This window comes from Cucurbita pepo, chromosome LG11, assembly GCF_002806865.2.
Source record: "Cucurbita pepo subsp. pepo cultivar mu-cu-16 chromosome LG11, ASM280686v2, whole genome shotgun sequence".
Classification (NCBI taxonomy): domain Eukaryota; kingdom Viridiplantae; phylum Streptophyta; class Magnoliopsida; order Cucurbitales; family Cucurbitaceae; genus Cucurbita; species Cucurbita pepo.
The window spans coordinates 7413376-7428392 of record NC_036648.1 but is presented as its reverse complement, the minus strand read 5'-3'; the positions used below and the strand labels follow the sequence as shown (position 1 = coordinate 7428392).

The 15017-nt window shown below is 35.2% G+C and overlaps 1 protein-coding gene across 1 annotated transcript in view; it reads left to right on the top strand.

The window, feature by feature from the left end:
- Nucleotides 1–618: 618 nt before the first annotated feature.
- The window catches only part of LOC111804784 (DNA polymerase zeta catalytic subunit), a 26137-nt gene continuing 11738 nt past the window's right edge, over nucleotides 619–15017 (top strand). Inside the window, 17 exon segments of the mRNA XM_023689579.1 lie at nucleotides 619–919; nucleotides 1382–1464; nucleotides 2889–2946; nucleotides 3395–3444; nucleotides 3556–3668; nucleotides 3784–3826; nucleotides 4708–4776; nucleotides 5378–5539; nucleotides 5652–5823; nucleotides 5951–6042; nucleotides 6197–6589; nucleotides 8149–9625; nucleotides 9922–10131; nucleotides 10349–10677; nucleotides 11906–12048; nucleotides 12447–13032; nucleotides 14104–14250. Of these exon segments, the coding sequence (XP_023545347.1) occupies nucleotides 808–919; nucleotides 1382–1464; nucleotides 2889–2946; nucleotides 3395–3444; nucleotides 3556–3668; nucleotides 3784–3826; nucleotides 4708–4776; nucleotides 5378–5539; nucleotides 5652–5823; nucleotides 5951–6042; nucleotides 6197–6589; nucleotides 8149–9625; nucleotides 9922–10131; nucleotides 10349–10677; nucleotides 11906–12048; nucleotides 12447–13032; nucleotides 14104–14250 (4239 nt within the window). The 5' untranslated portion in view covers nucleotides 619–807.

Sequence of the window (15017 nt, the reverse complement as noted above, 5' to 3'; positions counted from 1 at the left end):
AAATGAGATATTAATTCTTTTCATTTATTTTTTTTTAAATGTAATTATTAGAAAAACCATTAAATATATATATTTAAATAAATTAGCAACTTTTTTAAAAAAGTTATGAATTAATGTAAGTGAAAGTAAAAAATATGAAGCCTTCAATCAAATATAGTTTGAAGTAAACGAGACGAAGTAAATAAAAATAAATGCGAAATAAATAATTTTTGTCTGTATAATATTTTTTAACTTTTAAAATGCTATTATTAGTATAAATTAAAAAAAAATATACTTTTAATAATGAATTAAAAAATTAAAAATATAACAAAGTTAAAAAGAACGGTTCATTTTGGTGGGAATTTTTTTTTTAATATCTAAAATTAATTTATTATTGTTTTTGTAACAACCAAAATAATTAATTTGAAATTTATCGTGACCAAAAGGGCATTATTGGAAATACAGGAATATATTACGTGGAAAGAATACGAATTTTCAGAAAATATCGGGGTTAATTGCAATTTGCTAAAATAATGGGGAAATTTTGTAAATTAAATATCATTAGTGGTGCATAGTGCAATTTCAGTTCCATTTTGGAGTGCGGTGGAAGTTTCAGAATTTACACACTATAAAAAGGCTTCGCCACCGCGCCATTTTCTCGTGCCAAATTTTAACACGAAGAGAAGCAAATTGTTCTTCGGTCTGGTGCAGCGAAGTCCACGAAACTCAAATTCTTCTACCCATTCATCAATGGTTTTTCGTTCTTTCCTTCTCGTAGTCATTGGTTCTGCACCGTTGTCTTTGTTCCGGTGAATTGGAAGTAAGACAATGGGGGATTCGCAATCAGAATCGAGTATCTTCAGTGTTCGGATCGTCTCCATCGATTACTACCTTGCGCCTCCAATTCCAGGCCTCGGCGTATCCTACAGTAGCTTCCAAGGTAAACTTCACTTCCCTTTTGTTACTGGGTCAATCAGGTTGCAACTACCACTTTCAGCCTTATAAATAAGGCTGGTTGCAGTCATTTGAGGGTAATGAGAAATTCAGTGAAGTTTTGAAAGCTCAATGCACCACTTGCTTAGTTTATACACTGTCGTATCGACCATGGGTTTTCTTTGATTTTCAGATTTGGCAGTCAGTAACAGGTTTAGGATTCTTTATGTGAATTTTGTTATGTGAAGTCAATGCTGATAATGATACGGGGGAGAGAGTCTATACTCTGTTTTTATCTGCTTGTTCTCAACTGTGCAACTTGTTGAACTTGATTAAGGAGAGTGTAAAACATGATCGTACACATTATTTGCTATATATATATATATATACTATCCCCTTTATCTTGCACGAGTGCAAACTTAGCTTTGGGGTTTACTAATGCATATTTTTCGTATCATTTAATTTGAAGGCGGGAAGGTGAACGAGGTTCCTATATTGAGAATATATGGTTCGACTCCGGCGGGTCAGAAAACATGCGTCCATGTTCATGGAGTAAGGCCGGAACTCTTCTACTGAGTCTTGAATAAGCATTTGAGTACGCATTTGCAATGGTAGAAAATTGAGCTTTTGTTGATAAGAAATGAAAGAATACGACTAACGATACAGAAAAAGAAGCTCAAATTGTAACAGCTCAAGCTCACTGCATAGATATTGTCCACTTTGACCCGCTACGTAACGCCGTCAGCCTCACGATTTTAAAACGTGTCTATTAGGGAGAGGTTTCCACACTCCTATAAGGAATGCTTGTTCCCCTCTCCAACCGACATGGGATCTCACAATCCATGCCCTTAGGGGCCCAACGTCCTCGCTGGCACACCACCCAGTGCCTAACTCTGATACCATTTGTAACAGCCCAATCCCACCACTAGCACATATTGTCCGCTTTGACCTGTTACGTACTGCCTTCAGCCTCACGGTTTTAAAACGCGTCTATTAGGGAGAGGTTTCCACACTCCTATAAGGAATGCTTTTTCCCCTCTCCAACTAACATGGGATCTCACAATCCACCCCCTTAGGGGCCTAATGTCCTCGTTGGCACACCACCCGATGCCTAACTCTGATACCATTTGTAACAGCCCAAGCCCACCACTAGCACATATTGTCCGCTTTGGCCTGTTACGTACTGCCTTCAGCCTCACGGTTTTAAAACGCGTCTATTAGGGAGAGGTTTCCACACCCCTATAAGGAACGCTTATTCCTCTCTCCAACTGATGTAGGATCTCACACCGATCTTAGATAATTAAACTCAATGGAAAATTATATTAGTTTTTTTTGAGACTGTAGCCCAGAGAAAGGTGTTGAACTTGATAAAGGGTCACATCGTTTCCAAAGACCTCTCTTCTACCATTCCTATCTAGCCAATGGCTCCACGAAATCACAAATAGGGGAAAAAAATAAAAGAAAAAGGGAAAAGGAATTAGCACATTAATGAATCCGACCCTCATTAAGATAAAAAAAAAATTGGATGACTAAAGACAATGCCCTATCCGCATTCTCCATTTGAAACAAAAACTTCTTTTCCCTCAAGATTAGATTTTGAAACTTGTAACTCCCAATTGACACGGTTGCAATGTTGAGTCAATCTTGAAGATCATGCTTGTTTTTTTAAGACATGGTATTCTTCTTACGCTCATGTGTTAGTTTTTTATCCAAGATTTATCTTATGCTTACGTAAGCTTCTTGGGCAAAAGAGATGGTAACGGGTTATTATTGTAAAGCCTCAAATTTCTTATTGTCATTATTATCTTTTTGGTAATATAAATTTCCTGGTCAGCATGGCACTATTTACCATATAATCGACCAAGTCATTTTTCTTCAATCTATCAACTACCAATTTTTAGCGTATACGTACAATTCTATATGCACGTGTATGTATGCATGCAAGCGTCCATGTTTTGAAATGATGTTCCTTGTAGGTTTTACCCTATTTATATGTGCCGTGCTCAGAGATTTCATTGCAGTTGCAAGGCAAAGGTATGCAACTCACGAATGTGATTATAGTTTTATTTTGATTATCAAGCCTATTAAATGAATATGTTACTGTTAGATATCATATTATTTGTTTTTACTTTACTTTCCAGATAAAATTTAGCTATTATTTATATACTTAATTGTAAAAGACATGTATTTATTTAGTTATTTTAAATATACTTTGAAATTAATGCTAATTTGAGCACTGCTCAGCAGTTACAAGAGATTGTAGGATGAATTAGTTTCAAAATACACTTTGAAACTAATCTAGGATTTAGCTTGTTGAACTACAGGTATAGGATCTCAATTTCTTTTAAAAAAATTCTTTTGTAATTAAATAATGGCTATTACAGCATGCTATATTTTCATGCACCTGCTTGAATCTTTGTTGAATCTGTGCCACTGTTATCCTATGATGCTACTGTAGCTTATATATTTTAATTTTGTATAGGAGAAGCTTTTGCGAACGATGTGTCACTTGCACTTGAAAAAGCCTTAAAGGTATTCTTCACTAGGACAACTAGAGGATTATCCTTCGTCTCACATATATGTTAATCCCTCGTGTTTTTTCATTGCTAATGACATTATTTTGGTTCTGTTTGAGTTTTGAAGCTGAAAGGCAATTCTGGTTCTAAGAGACAGCATGTACATGGTTATAATCTTGTTCGAGCGAAGAAGCTTTATGGTTACCACTCATCAGAGGAGCTTTTTATGAAGATATATTTGTATCCACGTGAAACTGAGTTTTGTTTTATCCATATGCTATATTGTTTTTGATGGGCCATCCTGCCCATATTAATGATCTGCAACCTGTGATTGAATGCTTTGACAATAATTTAGATATCATCCACAAGATATCACCCGTGCTGCAAATCTTCTGCTGGTATAGTTTTTGAAGTTTGACTCTGCAGCCATTCATATTTATCATCTTACTGTTGTTTTCCATGCTAAATTGGATGGTGGATACTGCAATAACATCTGTTTCTCAGTAACGGATAATGATTTGTTTAGCGCAATATTTTGTCAGTGTGAGGATTTGCAGAGAATATGTGTTATCTTAGAAATTACAAACTATATCAAGAGCTTAAACTTTTGATATCGATGCTATTAATGAAAAGAAGTTTGAGAATAGAAACTTGGTTATTTTTTAACTTGTCTCTTCAATGGCGGTGACAGTAATCTTTCTCACTAATTTTATCTCTGGTTGCTATAATTCAAAACTAGTTCTAATTACGTTCATTAATTGATTAATATTTTGTATATTATTTTAATTTTATTTGAATATTTTAAATATTTTCATTTTCAGCTTTTATTAACAAGTTGAGTTTATAATTTCTCATTCAATTGATCTGGATGCACAATAAGGATCATATCTATACAATTTTGCACTTCTCAATAAATATGTAAATCAATTTCCAGTCTAATTAATTTTCGATAAGAATACTTTATTTTGTCTAAGTTTTGAGCTTTCCTTTTGAGAATTTAATTCTTTGTCTACTTTTCTTTTTAAAAATAATTTAGAAACTTTCTAAATAATTTTTTAATGTTAAAATTTGATTTCTAATGTTGATTTCAAGTATTTGTGTGTTAAAATATTTTAGTTGTTGCCTGTTTCTACTTCGTTGAAGCCTAGAGTTTGGCTCGTTCACCATAAACTTAACCAAAGTGTTCAATACTACCATGTAGATGTTTTGCTTGTTTCATTTGTAGGCAGCTTGGAAGATCTGTGTTTTGTGACTGTACTTACTCCTTTTCTTTGTCCAGAATGGTGCCGTTCTCGAAAAGATTTTACAGCCTTATGAATCGCACATACCATTTGTCCTGCAGTTCCTTGTGAGTAGCTTTATGAGTTCCAAAATAAGTATAATGTTAAATACATTAAGCTACTTTGTGATTAGTAGTCTAGTCTAGCTGTTAGCTTGATTTTTCCATTAGCTTTTTATCTCGTTCTCATCAAGGCTGGAGAATAGTTTTATAACAATAATTTACTCAAAACTACTTTGAAGTATCGGGTACTGAACTAGCTTCCGGCTAATAGTGCCCACTTTGTAATTGTCCTACATTGCTTTTCCCCCATTTTTATTACTTACTCTGAGCACTTTGCTTATCACACATATTGAAAATTATATTACTTGATTGTTTTGAGGTACACATCTTCAGTTGGTGTATTTTCATCTGTGAGTTTGCTTTCTATTTTGCTGTGGTCGTCATAGCCATCTTTTTCTTGAGGTTATCATATTTTGTTTTAGAAATGCAGGCATTACTACATTGCTTTGCTCTTTGTTCTGTATAATACATATTTTCCCAATAAATATTTGGGTGATATGCAACAGTTAACCATTCAATTCATTAGGTACTTTTGGAAGTGTTATTTTTTAAATCTTTATTGGTGTTCTCTCTTGATTTTTTGGTTCTGAACTACTATTTCTTCTAGGTTGACTATAATTTATATGGTATGGGTCTTCTGCATCTAATGAAATTGAAGTTCCGTCATCCAGTACCAGATGCTCCAGGGAAAAAATTAAATCACATTTTACAGTACGTGAGTGAGAATCATGGAATGGACAATCCAACTTGCATGCCTTCTGATTCCGAGGTCTCCTTTGTCCTTTTTCTTTCTTTTTCTTTTCCCCCATTAACTATTACAATTTTCATGATTGCACGTCTTGATTATGCAAATAATGGGCGTCCCTTGGCAATTTCATTAGGCAGATCCAAGTAATGATGCAGCATCAACTTCACCAGTATGGATATCTTCTAAAATTCCAACAGATTGGATGTGGAAATCTCCTACTGCAATGGATGCATTGGATGACGGTGGAATCAATCTCTGTAAACGTCGAAGTGTTTGCGAACTTGAGGGAGATGCTGCCGTAGAAGGTTCATTTGGCTTCGTACTTAAATTTGACGTGAAAATACTTTCTTTTAACAGGTTGTAGTAGTAGGGTTCCTCATAAATCATTTATTTCCTTGCGATGTTAAGGCTTTCAAAAATTTTGATCTGCAGATATTCTCAATCAACATTCTAAACTATATACATCTTTTTCTCAAACCCATTCAGATGTGAAAATGGTTCAATCGCTTGTATCGATTTGGGAGGTTTGATATTGTCCCGTCCTTTATTCTTTTTCTATTGTGCTGCTACATTTATGTGCTAACGTGCAAACACTGTATGATGGAGTCTTTAGTTGTAAAATGTAGTTGGTATGTGTACATTCTTGTTCAGTGAAGTGTCTTCTTGTCCATATCCCAGGAGGAACATAGAAGAACGGGGCTGCAGGAGGCACCAGTGCCACCTGATCCTGGAAAACCATTGCCAAAAGAAGTTTTGGAGACTTTCTCAATTGGTATGGACTATGAGAAAAAAATGACTGAATTATATGAGAGACCAAAATGTCCATCAGTGTTAACTCCACTTGAAAAAGATGAAAGGTTGGTGCAGTCATTGACATCTTCAGCTAATGAAGCAAATATAATTGGACTAGGATGTTCTGATGGCGAGCCTTTGAAACACGTTATGGAGATTGGCAGAACTAATTTGGACTCATTTGACCCAAATTCATTCGAAGATCATGACAAAATGCTGATTGAAGGAGATGATATGGTTCCGAGATTGTCTATGGATGAAGTTGAAGTAACTCCCAAGGTAGCCTTTTGCTCTTGTTGTTGGGGGATCTCTCTTTTTGCTTAGATGTCAATTGTCACGAAGATTTTACACTTGATATATAAATTTTTATGTTACTTTCTGCTCTGACATAAGTAATGCATTTGTTATTATACTTTAGATACTCAAAGTGTACTAAGGTGTTAAATTACCATTGAATTCAAAAGCTTCAGCCAATGAGTTACAATACTTTAACACTGCTTGGACTTGTGGGTTTGAAAGTTTCACGAGACCCAACAAGTAGTTATTAATATTAATTCGAGAAGGAATGAGTTGAGTTTGTAAAGGGTAGGGACAGAAAACCCCCTCATAGTAAGGAGCTTGGTAAGGTAAAGGCTCTTTCTTCTCTCCTTTTCTCCTCTCATCTTCCTCCTAGTTTTTCAGCCGGAGTTCGTTTTTCCATCCATTTAGATCAAGTTTTTAGTTTTTTGTCCATTTTTTTGAATTCTAAGTTGATTGGTATTGCTTAGCATCTTTCTCTCATCATGGACGTCGGGAGTTGGGTTTGTATGACATTTAAATAGCTATTCCCTTTAGTTCTCTCTCATCTCCATTGTTTTGAGAAATTTTTCTAAAGATCTTTTTGCATATGCCGATTGCTTCTAAATTCCTCACGAAAGATAGAGATCCCTCTGGTACTTTTCATTTGTCCAAGTTCAGGTCTTAACAAGGATGGTTTCTTGAAAGTGCCATTTGGCCTCCAACAAGGGTTGGAAGACACTCTGTGTTCCAGCTTGTCCAATATGAAAGGATGACTGGTTTTTTGTGAAATGAGAAGGGAATTTTTATTGAAATTTGAAAAGAAGTACTTTCTTTAAAGAAGCCTTCATTGGAGTAGTAGATGTTCCTAAGGAAAAAAGTGAATTACAGACGATATATGCTAAGATAGCGAGGACATATTCAAAGGTTGTTTAGGGCAAATGACAATTTGCAGTTTTTTGAGTAAGCTTTAGATTTCTTCTTCAGTATGTGTTTTAAAGAAAAGGAAGTAGTAGAAGTTGATTTTAGCCAGCTCTCTTTGGTCTCAAGATTTTGTTATCACAATTTTTGGAACGAAATTCATTGAACTTTCGAACATTATTTTGAAGCAAGCCTAATCATCTACCCTTTCTTGGCTGATAAGACGTTATTGAAGTTTACTGGTTATGATTTTGGATTACTATTCGATGGAAAAGGAAATTAATTGGGGATTCAGTTAAATTCGAAAATTGGTCCAAAGAAAAACATTCTTTATCGAAAGTTATTGAAGGGTATGGATTTTCCAAACATTGGTTCTCTCGCATTTGCTTAAAATATAATTTAAGTTTATATGATGAAATATATAAGAATTTTCTCAAGAAAAGAAGAAGAAGAAGAACATGAAGACGAAGTTCTGTGGGAGCTGAATTCTATTTGGTTAGTGGTTGGAAGATGAGATGATAAAAAGTGATTGTAATAGTGGGTTTTAGTATACATTCAGTTGAACCAAATATTTGATTTTATTCTGATGTTAGCCATGTTTGGGTGTTAAATGTTTTTTTTTGGAATATTCATATTTTCAGGTTGTCGACGAGGAGGCACTAGGCCTCCTGAGATGGCTAGCTACTTCTCAGGCTGCACAAGATATTAATTCCGACGATGAACTTCTTTGTGAGACAATTTTGGGGCCCTTGTTGCCTGCAGCAAACATGGATCAAGTGCTAGAGAGAGCTAGCCAGGATTATGGTTCTGAGTCTCAAAAGGAGTGTCAAGACATTCTCGATTCAGTTGAAGATCTAGATGAATTTGAGGGATTTAACAAGAGAAAATGTTGTCCCGATGATGAGCATCTTTTCAGGTCTTCTTCTGAAGAAACTATTCCCCAACTTGATGGTGCTGCAGATGATATGTTCACTCCTTGTGGAGGGTCGACTGAAAACTCACCTGATAGAGATTTATACATGGAGAATGAAAGATCTTCCAAACTTGTGGTGTTGCATGGCATTGATTCAGATACTTGCAGCCATAAAAAAGAAAAATCATTATGGGACTCTTTACCTTTTCAGGAGGCTGAGAAAGTGAATACAGATTCAACACGTGTCAATTCTTGCAGGCCTGATATATGTGCAAGTTTGACTAGAGATTCTGGGTTCATCAGTTGCTTTTCTAAAGAAGAGGGAGGACAGAGGGATGTTACAGTAGAAATTGAAGGCACGGGTACATATACCTCCAGGGAAGGCAATGCCTTTGTAGAATGTTCTGTACGTGATTTGATGAGGAGGAAGCGTCACTATCGAAATGAGCAACTTGACTGTGGAAATGGTAAAGCTAAAAATGTTACTGTTGGTGGTAGGCAAAAAAAAGTGTGGTCAAGAGGCTTGGATTCTAAAGTGTTGCAAACCAATGAGCATAACTTGAGATTTCAGGATTCTTCCCATTTGATGCCATGTTTAACTAATCAAAATGCTAGTTCTGACATATTTTATGAGAATAAGTCTACTTATTCTGACAGTTCCATGTATGGTAAACTGCCGCTTGTAGATGGCTGTGATGGCTTAGTGCAGGCTAGTTCACCAAATGTAGGAGAAATCCCTGGATCTGAGACAGTTACAGGTCCTAGTCAAATGTGCTTTGATCCGTGGCTTTCTGAGTCAGAGACCCTAGGCCTAGGTCCTGTTTCTCTTGGTGGTTGTCAAACTTTAGCTAGCAAGAAATCTAATTCTGGTATGAGTGATGCTGATGTTCATGAGATCATGCCTTCCGTACAATATGCATACGAGGATTATTTGGCTCCATGTACAAAAAGAAGATTTCTTTTGGTTAATCAGAATAGTAATGATAGAAAACAGAAAGAGGATGCTGTTTTGTCTGGGCTTGGCCACTCTCTATCTATGGTTGCCGATTTTGATCGTGAGAAAATATTATCAATTGGTATGACTACCCGCATAAAGCCACCAAATGCGGAGTTGATGCACAAAGAACCTATAAACACTTCAAATACGTCTATCCTGTCAAGGAAACTTGCTCCTTTGGATAAAAAAGATCCTGAAGAGAGAACAGGTTAAAATTCTATTTTCTTTATGTATGTGGTGTTGATACTCGTCTTTACCTTCCTAGTTCAATTTTTTTCATGAGGATGATTACCCTTTGGGGTAGAAGTGCAGGCTTTATCATCTTTTTTTAGTTTATTTCTTATTTCTGTTGGGAACTTCAAGTGTCACTGATTTTACGTTTCCCTTCCTCCCTTGGAAGCAATAAATTTAAATAACAGGAGCTTTGACCAACTTTTGCTTGCTGAAATGGTCCTGACTATTGATAAATGGTACTGACTATTTGGTAACCTTCATTTTCTTCAGGAAGAGCTTTGGATGATCTTTTGCCATTTTTTCTACCCAGAGACAAAAAAGATATTTTTGAAGACTATGGCTCCAGTTCTCTGAAAGAAGCTGTCATGGGTGTTCCCATTCACTATCGAAATGATGGCTCTTTCATGTATATTTTAACACATGTAAAGTCACCTCCTTCTACAGATAGTGTTCGTCAGTGGCTATCAAGTGAACAGAGAGGTGATAACCAGAACTCAACTGGCCATTTTTATCCTTTTTTTTGTTCTCTGTTCTCTTGGGTTTTTCTCTGGGTTTTTGTTTTGTAGGTCTAGAAACTAACTACTAGGTTGACAAGTCTAATGCAAGTAGATCCTTCATGATTAATTGGAAAATTAATTTTTAACTTTTTTGTAGGAAGTTCAATCTTTAAATAGCTTATTTAGTACTTCATTTACAGCTCTCAGGATCAACTCAGGAAAACCTTTAGTTGATGATCCGGACAAGCCTCTGCCTCAACCTGGTTCTTCATCTCATACAAGTCATATAGTAAATCATGGAGGCCTGACTAACTCATCTGCGGATGAAACCTCTTTCCATGAAAATGTAGAACCAGTCAAAAGTGGAGGACTTACAGCAAAAGTAAAAGCTTCAACGAGTTTTTCACAAGATATATCTCAAATTTCTGGCCCAGATGAGATATCAAAAGATACTCCTCTTAGCCAAATTGGGTTTTGTGATCCTGCAAGCGTTGGAGGTGTGCAGCAATTAACATTGTTGAGCGTTGAGGTATTCTTTACATTTATTTGCCCTTTTCATTTGTACAATGGAAGTTTGAAAATGTGCTTATTTCAGGTAGCGCCAGATGTTGAAATACTCTTTTATTCCTTCCATGTTATAGATTGGAACTTGGATTACCTTTTTTCCATCATGGAGTTCGAATATCTTTTCTTCAGGAAATTCAGTGGGTCTTGGTAGCCTCTTCGTTTTGATATCTTTCTTGTACTTGTCTATTGGGAGCCATTCTTGACATTTTGGCTCATGTTTTTAATAGCTTAGAAACTTGCTCAGACGCGAGGGGGTTTCTTCTTCTTCTTCTTCTTCTTCTTCTTATAGGGCTAACCAGAAAAACGAAAAGAATTCAACAAGGCACAAATCTCCCAAATAGCTTTGAAAAACGACTTTCCAACTCAACCACCATCCCTGATTTCTCAGAAAAGAATTTCACAAATTATAAATATCAGGAAAAGAATGATTGATGAAACCTTTAGGAAGACCACACCTTAAAGCTGCTGATAACTTGATAAAATCAAAATTTTGAACCACTCTAATCTTTTTCAACGAAAGCTGTAGAGTATCTGTCATCCCCAAATGTCCCACATCATATCTCTGACTGAGTTAACCCAACATTATCTTAGCTTTCCTACTCAAGCTGCGAAATACAAGTTATGACACACTCAAGTTTTCAAAACTTCACAAAAGTCTCACTGACCTGAAAAAGAATACAGCAGCCTTATAGGGCTGAGCAACAAGTTGCAAGTTAAATAACCCAATTACCACAGGGTAAAAGCTAGTACAAGAAAGCACTAGAAAATATAATGCCAATATCCTTTTACTGTAAGGTAAAAAGACTGTACGGAAGTTAAACAAAGAAAGTAAAGCCATGGCCAAAGAACATTCAAGAACTAGGCAAGTCACCCGAGAAAGAACAAAAAACGGCAAGATGCTACATCAGATTATTTTCTCATTTTTCATTTTCCATTTTCCATTTTTAGGTACCTTTTCCTTTCTATATAATTCATTTCTTTGCTGCTAGTATGTCTTTCATTACTATTTTGCTACTTTTTAGAAAATATTCTAATTTTTCTTGGTCACCCAATGAATAGGTTTTTAGGAAAAAGATCTTATGGATCTTGCTTGGTTATAGGAAATTTGTGCTCAATTAAAACATTTTCATGTTTTTTTGGGACTTAAAAGTTTTTATTTTAATTACCTCATACTTGGCTCTGGTTGTTAGGTTCAAGCAGAATGTAGGGGTGATCTTAGGCCTGATCCTCGACTTGATGCCGTCAAGATGATAGCTCTTGCAATTCAGAATGATAGTGGCCCTGCTGTCGATGTTGTTTTAATTTTGTGTACTAACATTGGTTCGTCTAAGAGGTATGATATTTATGACCACAATGAGAAATTTTACTCTTGAACCACTATGCCTTTGTTGTTAGCTCTGTATTTATGGTGAATTTGGATATTCCAAATATTATGCTATCTACTTGTTAAGATAGTGCACATATGCATTTCTCCTTTGTATCTATTTTGTTCTGTCATTTGGTTTTGTGTTTGTGAGACATTTTGTATTGTTTTCTTTTTTTTGGTGTTTGTGAGAAAATGCTGGGTGCGTATCTTGCTGTCCAGTGGTCGTTACCTAATGCACATTGTGTAAATCTTCCTAGTTGTAAAATCAGCTAATTTCTAGAAGTAAAAATGTTATAATTTGGATGTCCGCTCCTTTATTGACACGCTCTTTATTTTGGTGTGGTAATGTCTCATTTCTTTTCCAGAAATCGTGATGGGATTGACTACAAAGTTTTGGTTCATCATGAAGAGAAGTCTTTATTTCAAAGTTTTATGAAAATTATATATTTATCCGACCCAGATATTTTGATTGGCTGGGATATTCAAAGTAGTTCTCTTGGATATTTGGCAGAGAGAGCTTCTCAGCTTGGTATAAGTTTACTAAATAAGATATCTAGGACACCCGATGAAACCAAGATATTGGATGGAGATTCAAATACTCACACTGAAATTCCAGAAAACCTGGTTTCTGAGTTGGTAAATTCTGATTCTGCTGCAGTAGAAGATATGATAATTGAGGATGAATGGGGTCGAACACATGCCAGTGGAATCCATATTGGTGGTAGGATTGTTCTAAATATATGGAGGCTTATGCGCAATGAAGTTAAGCTTAATCTGTACACGCTTGAAGCTGTTACGGAAGCTGTTTTGAAACGAAAATTTCCTTACATCCATCATAGAGTATTAACACAATGGTTTAACAGTGGTCCTCAAAAAGCAAGATTCCGGTGCATTGAATATGTGATGGAAAGAGCAAAGTTGAACCTTCAACTAATGAATCAGCTCGATATGGTATTTTGATCTTCTTTTCATTAAGTATGATAGCATCATGTAGTTACATATGTATGTAGGTTGGTTACTGTATAGGCTTGCCAAGTAACTTCTATTTTCTACTACTACCAAGTTTTTGGAGTTCCTTTTCATGTGCATTTGGAGAGGGGTGCCTTTCAAAACAGTTCATTATATGTTCTCAACTTTTGTGGATCATGTAGCATGTATATCCTATACAAGCCCGGTGGAAAACTATCTTTGTAACTGAAAGTGGAAACATTGGAAAAAGTATATTTTCCCGTTGGCAGGACAAGTCATTTTGTATCCGAAACTAGATTCCGTGGAGAACACTACCTTTTAATTATTTTGGCTTTCTTCATCTTGCAACAATTTTGGCGCCTAACTTGTATGAAAATGTTAATTAGCTAAACCGTTTATTGTAGAAATAAGAGTATTAGTAAGAAAATATGAATTTAAGTGCCCCATTTTCTTGAATCTATCAATTCATATGATAGGAGATAGGACGGCTTACTTTTTAGTTTTTATTTTTGGTTTCCTTTTTTCATGACATATTAATGGATAAATCTTAGCCCTCCTTCTGTGATAAAGAATGCTTCCTTTGGTGGACAGTTTCTTGGTAGTTTTTGATACTTTTGACTAGAAAGGAATAGGAGAAGTTATTAGTGCGTAGAAGACAACTGGGAGAATGACTACAATCTTGCTATTGAGTTTGTCCCTTTGGGTTTTTGCTTCTTAGATTGGTAGTTTTCTTTCTTTGATTTAAAATAATTAGTTCCATCTCTTAATTTTTTACTTCTTGTATTTATTTTTCTGAGAGGCTTTTTCATTTTGCCTTCGCCTATGTTTACAGTATAGAAAATATTGCCAAAACTGAAGAGTATTAAAAGTTTGGCTTCGTTGGTTTTTGATTGGTTTGTTGTTTTGGGTTTAACGTCATCTTTTTCTCTCTTATCCTTCCTTTATATTTTCGTTTGTATCCCCAAATAGTACTCTCTTATGGATCTATTTATTTACATAGACAATTTCTTTCATTCACATGATGAAGATTATATCACTATCTGTACCTTGCAGATAAATAGAACTTCAGAACTTGCTCGTGTGTTTGGCATTGAATTTTTTTCTGTTCTATCTCGAGGCTCGCAACATCGTGTCGAATCTATGTTACTAAGATTGGCGCATAGTCAAAACTATCTGGCAGTCTCCCCTGGGAATTTGCAGGTCTGAATTGATGGTCACTTGCTCTTCCCTGAATAATTTTGATAATGTAGGAAATTGTAATAAGGCTTATTTTATGATTATTTTTCATACTTTGTAAAAGTTTTTATCCAAGGTGTGGTTTGTGATTATTTGTTAGTATACATCTCATCAATATCATCGTTAAATGATATTTTTTTCCCAATATATATTGGCAATAATTTTAGTTAGAGAAGATGAAACTGAAGCTGAGCCCATCCCTCTTTTTCGTAATCACTATACCAGGTTTGCAGGGGGGGAATACATTCCTGAGGGCAACCAGAGATCTATTTTCATGTGAATTTGTTGTTGGTTATATTATATAAAATTTGGCTATGTTATTTTTTGGATATGCTGATTATTGACTATTGTTTGGTTAATTCTTTCTTGCTTATTACTTGGAATCATGTTGTATAAGAATTGATTGGTGAAATATGTAAATATTTTATTTGTTGTTTGAGTATTTCTTTTTGCATATTTGATGCTGAACGATTTATCTGTTTACATACTCAGATATCTGACTATGTATACGTGCTTTTTTCTTTTTTTTTTAATTTTCTTTTCTCTCTCTCTCTCTCTCTCTCTCTCTCACTCGTTTTCCGTTAATTTGCATGGAATGATGTCAAGGTCAATTTCATTACAAAATTATCACCCAGAAGTTCTTTCACGCTTTGTGGCCTTCATGGCTTATCAGTTTTTCTATCAGCTTTTTTTTTTTTTTTTTTTTTTTTTTTTTTTTTTTTTTTTTTTTT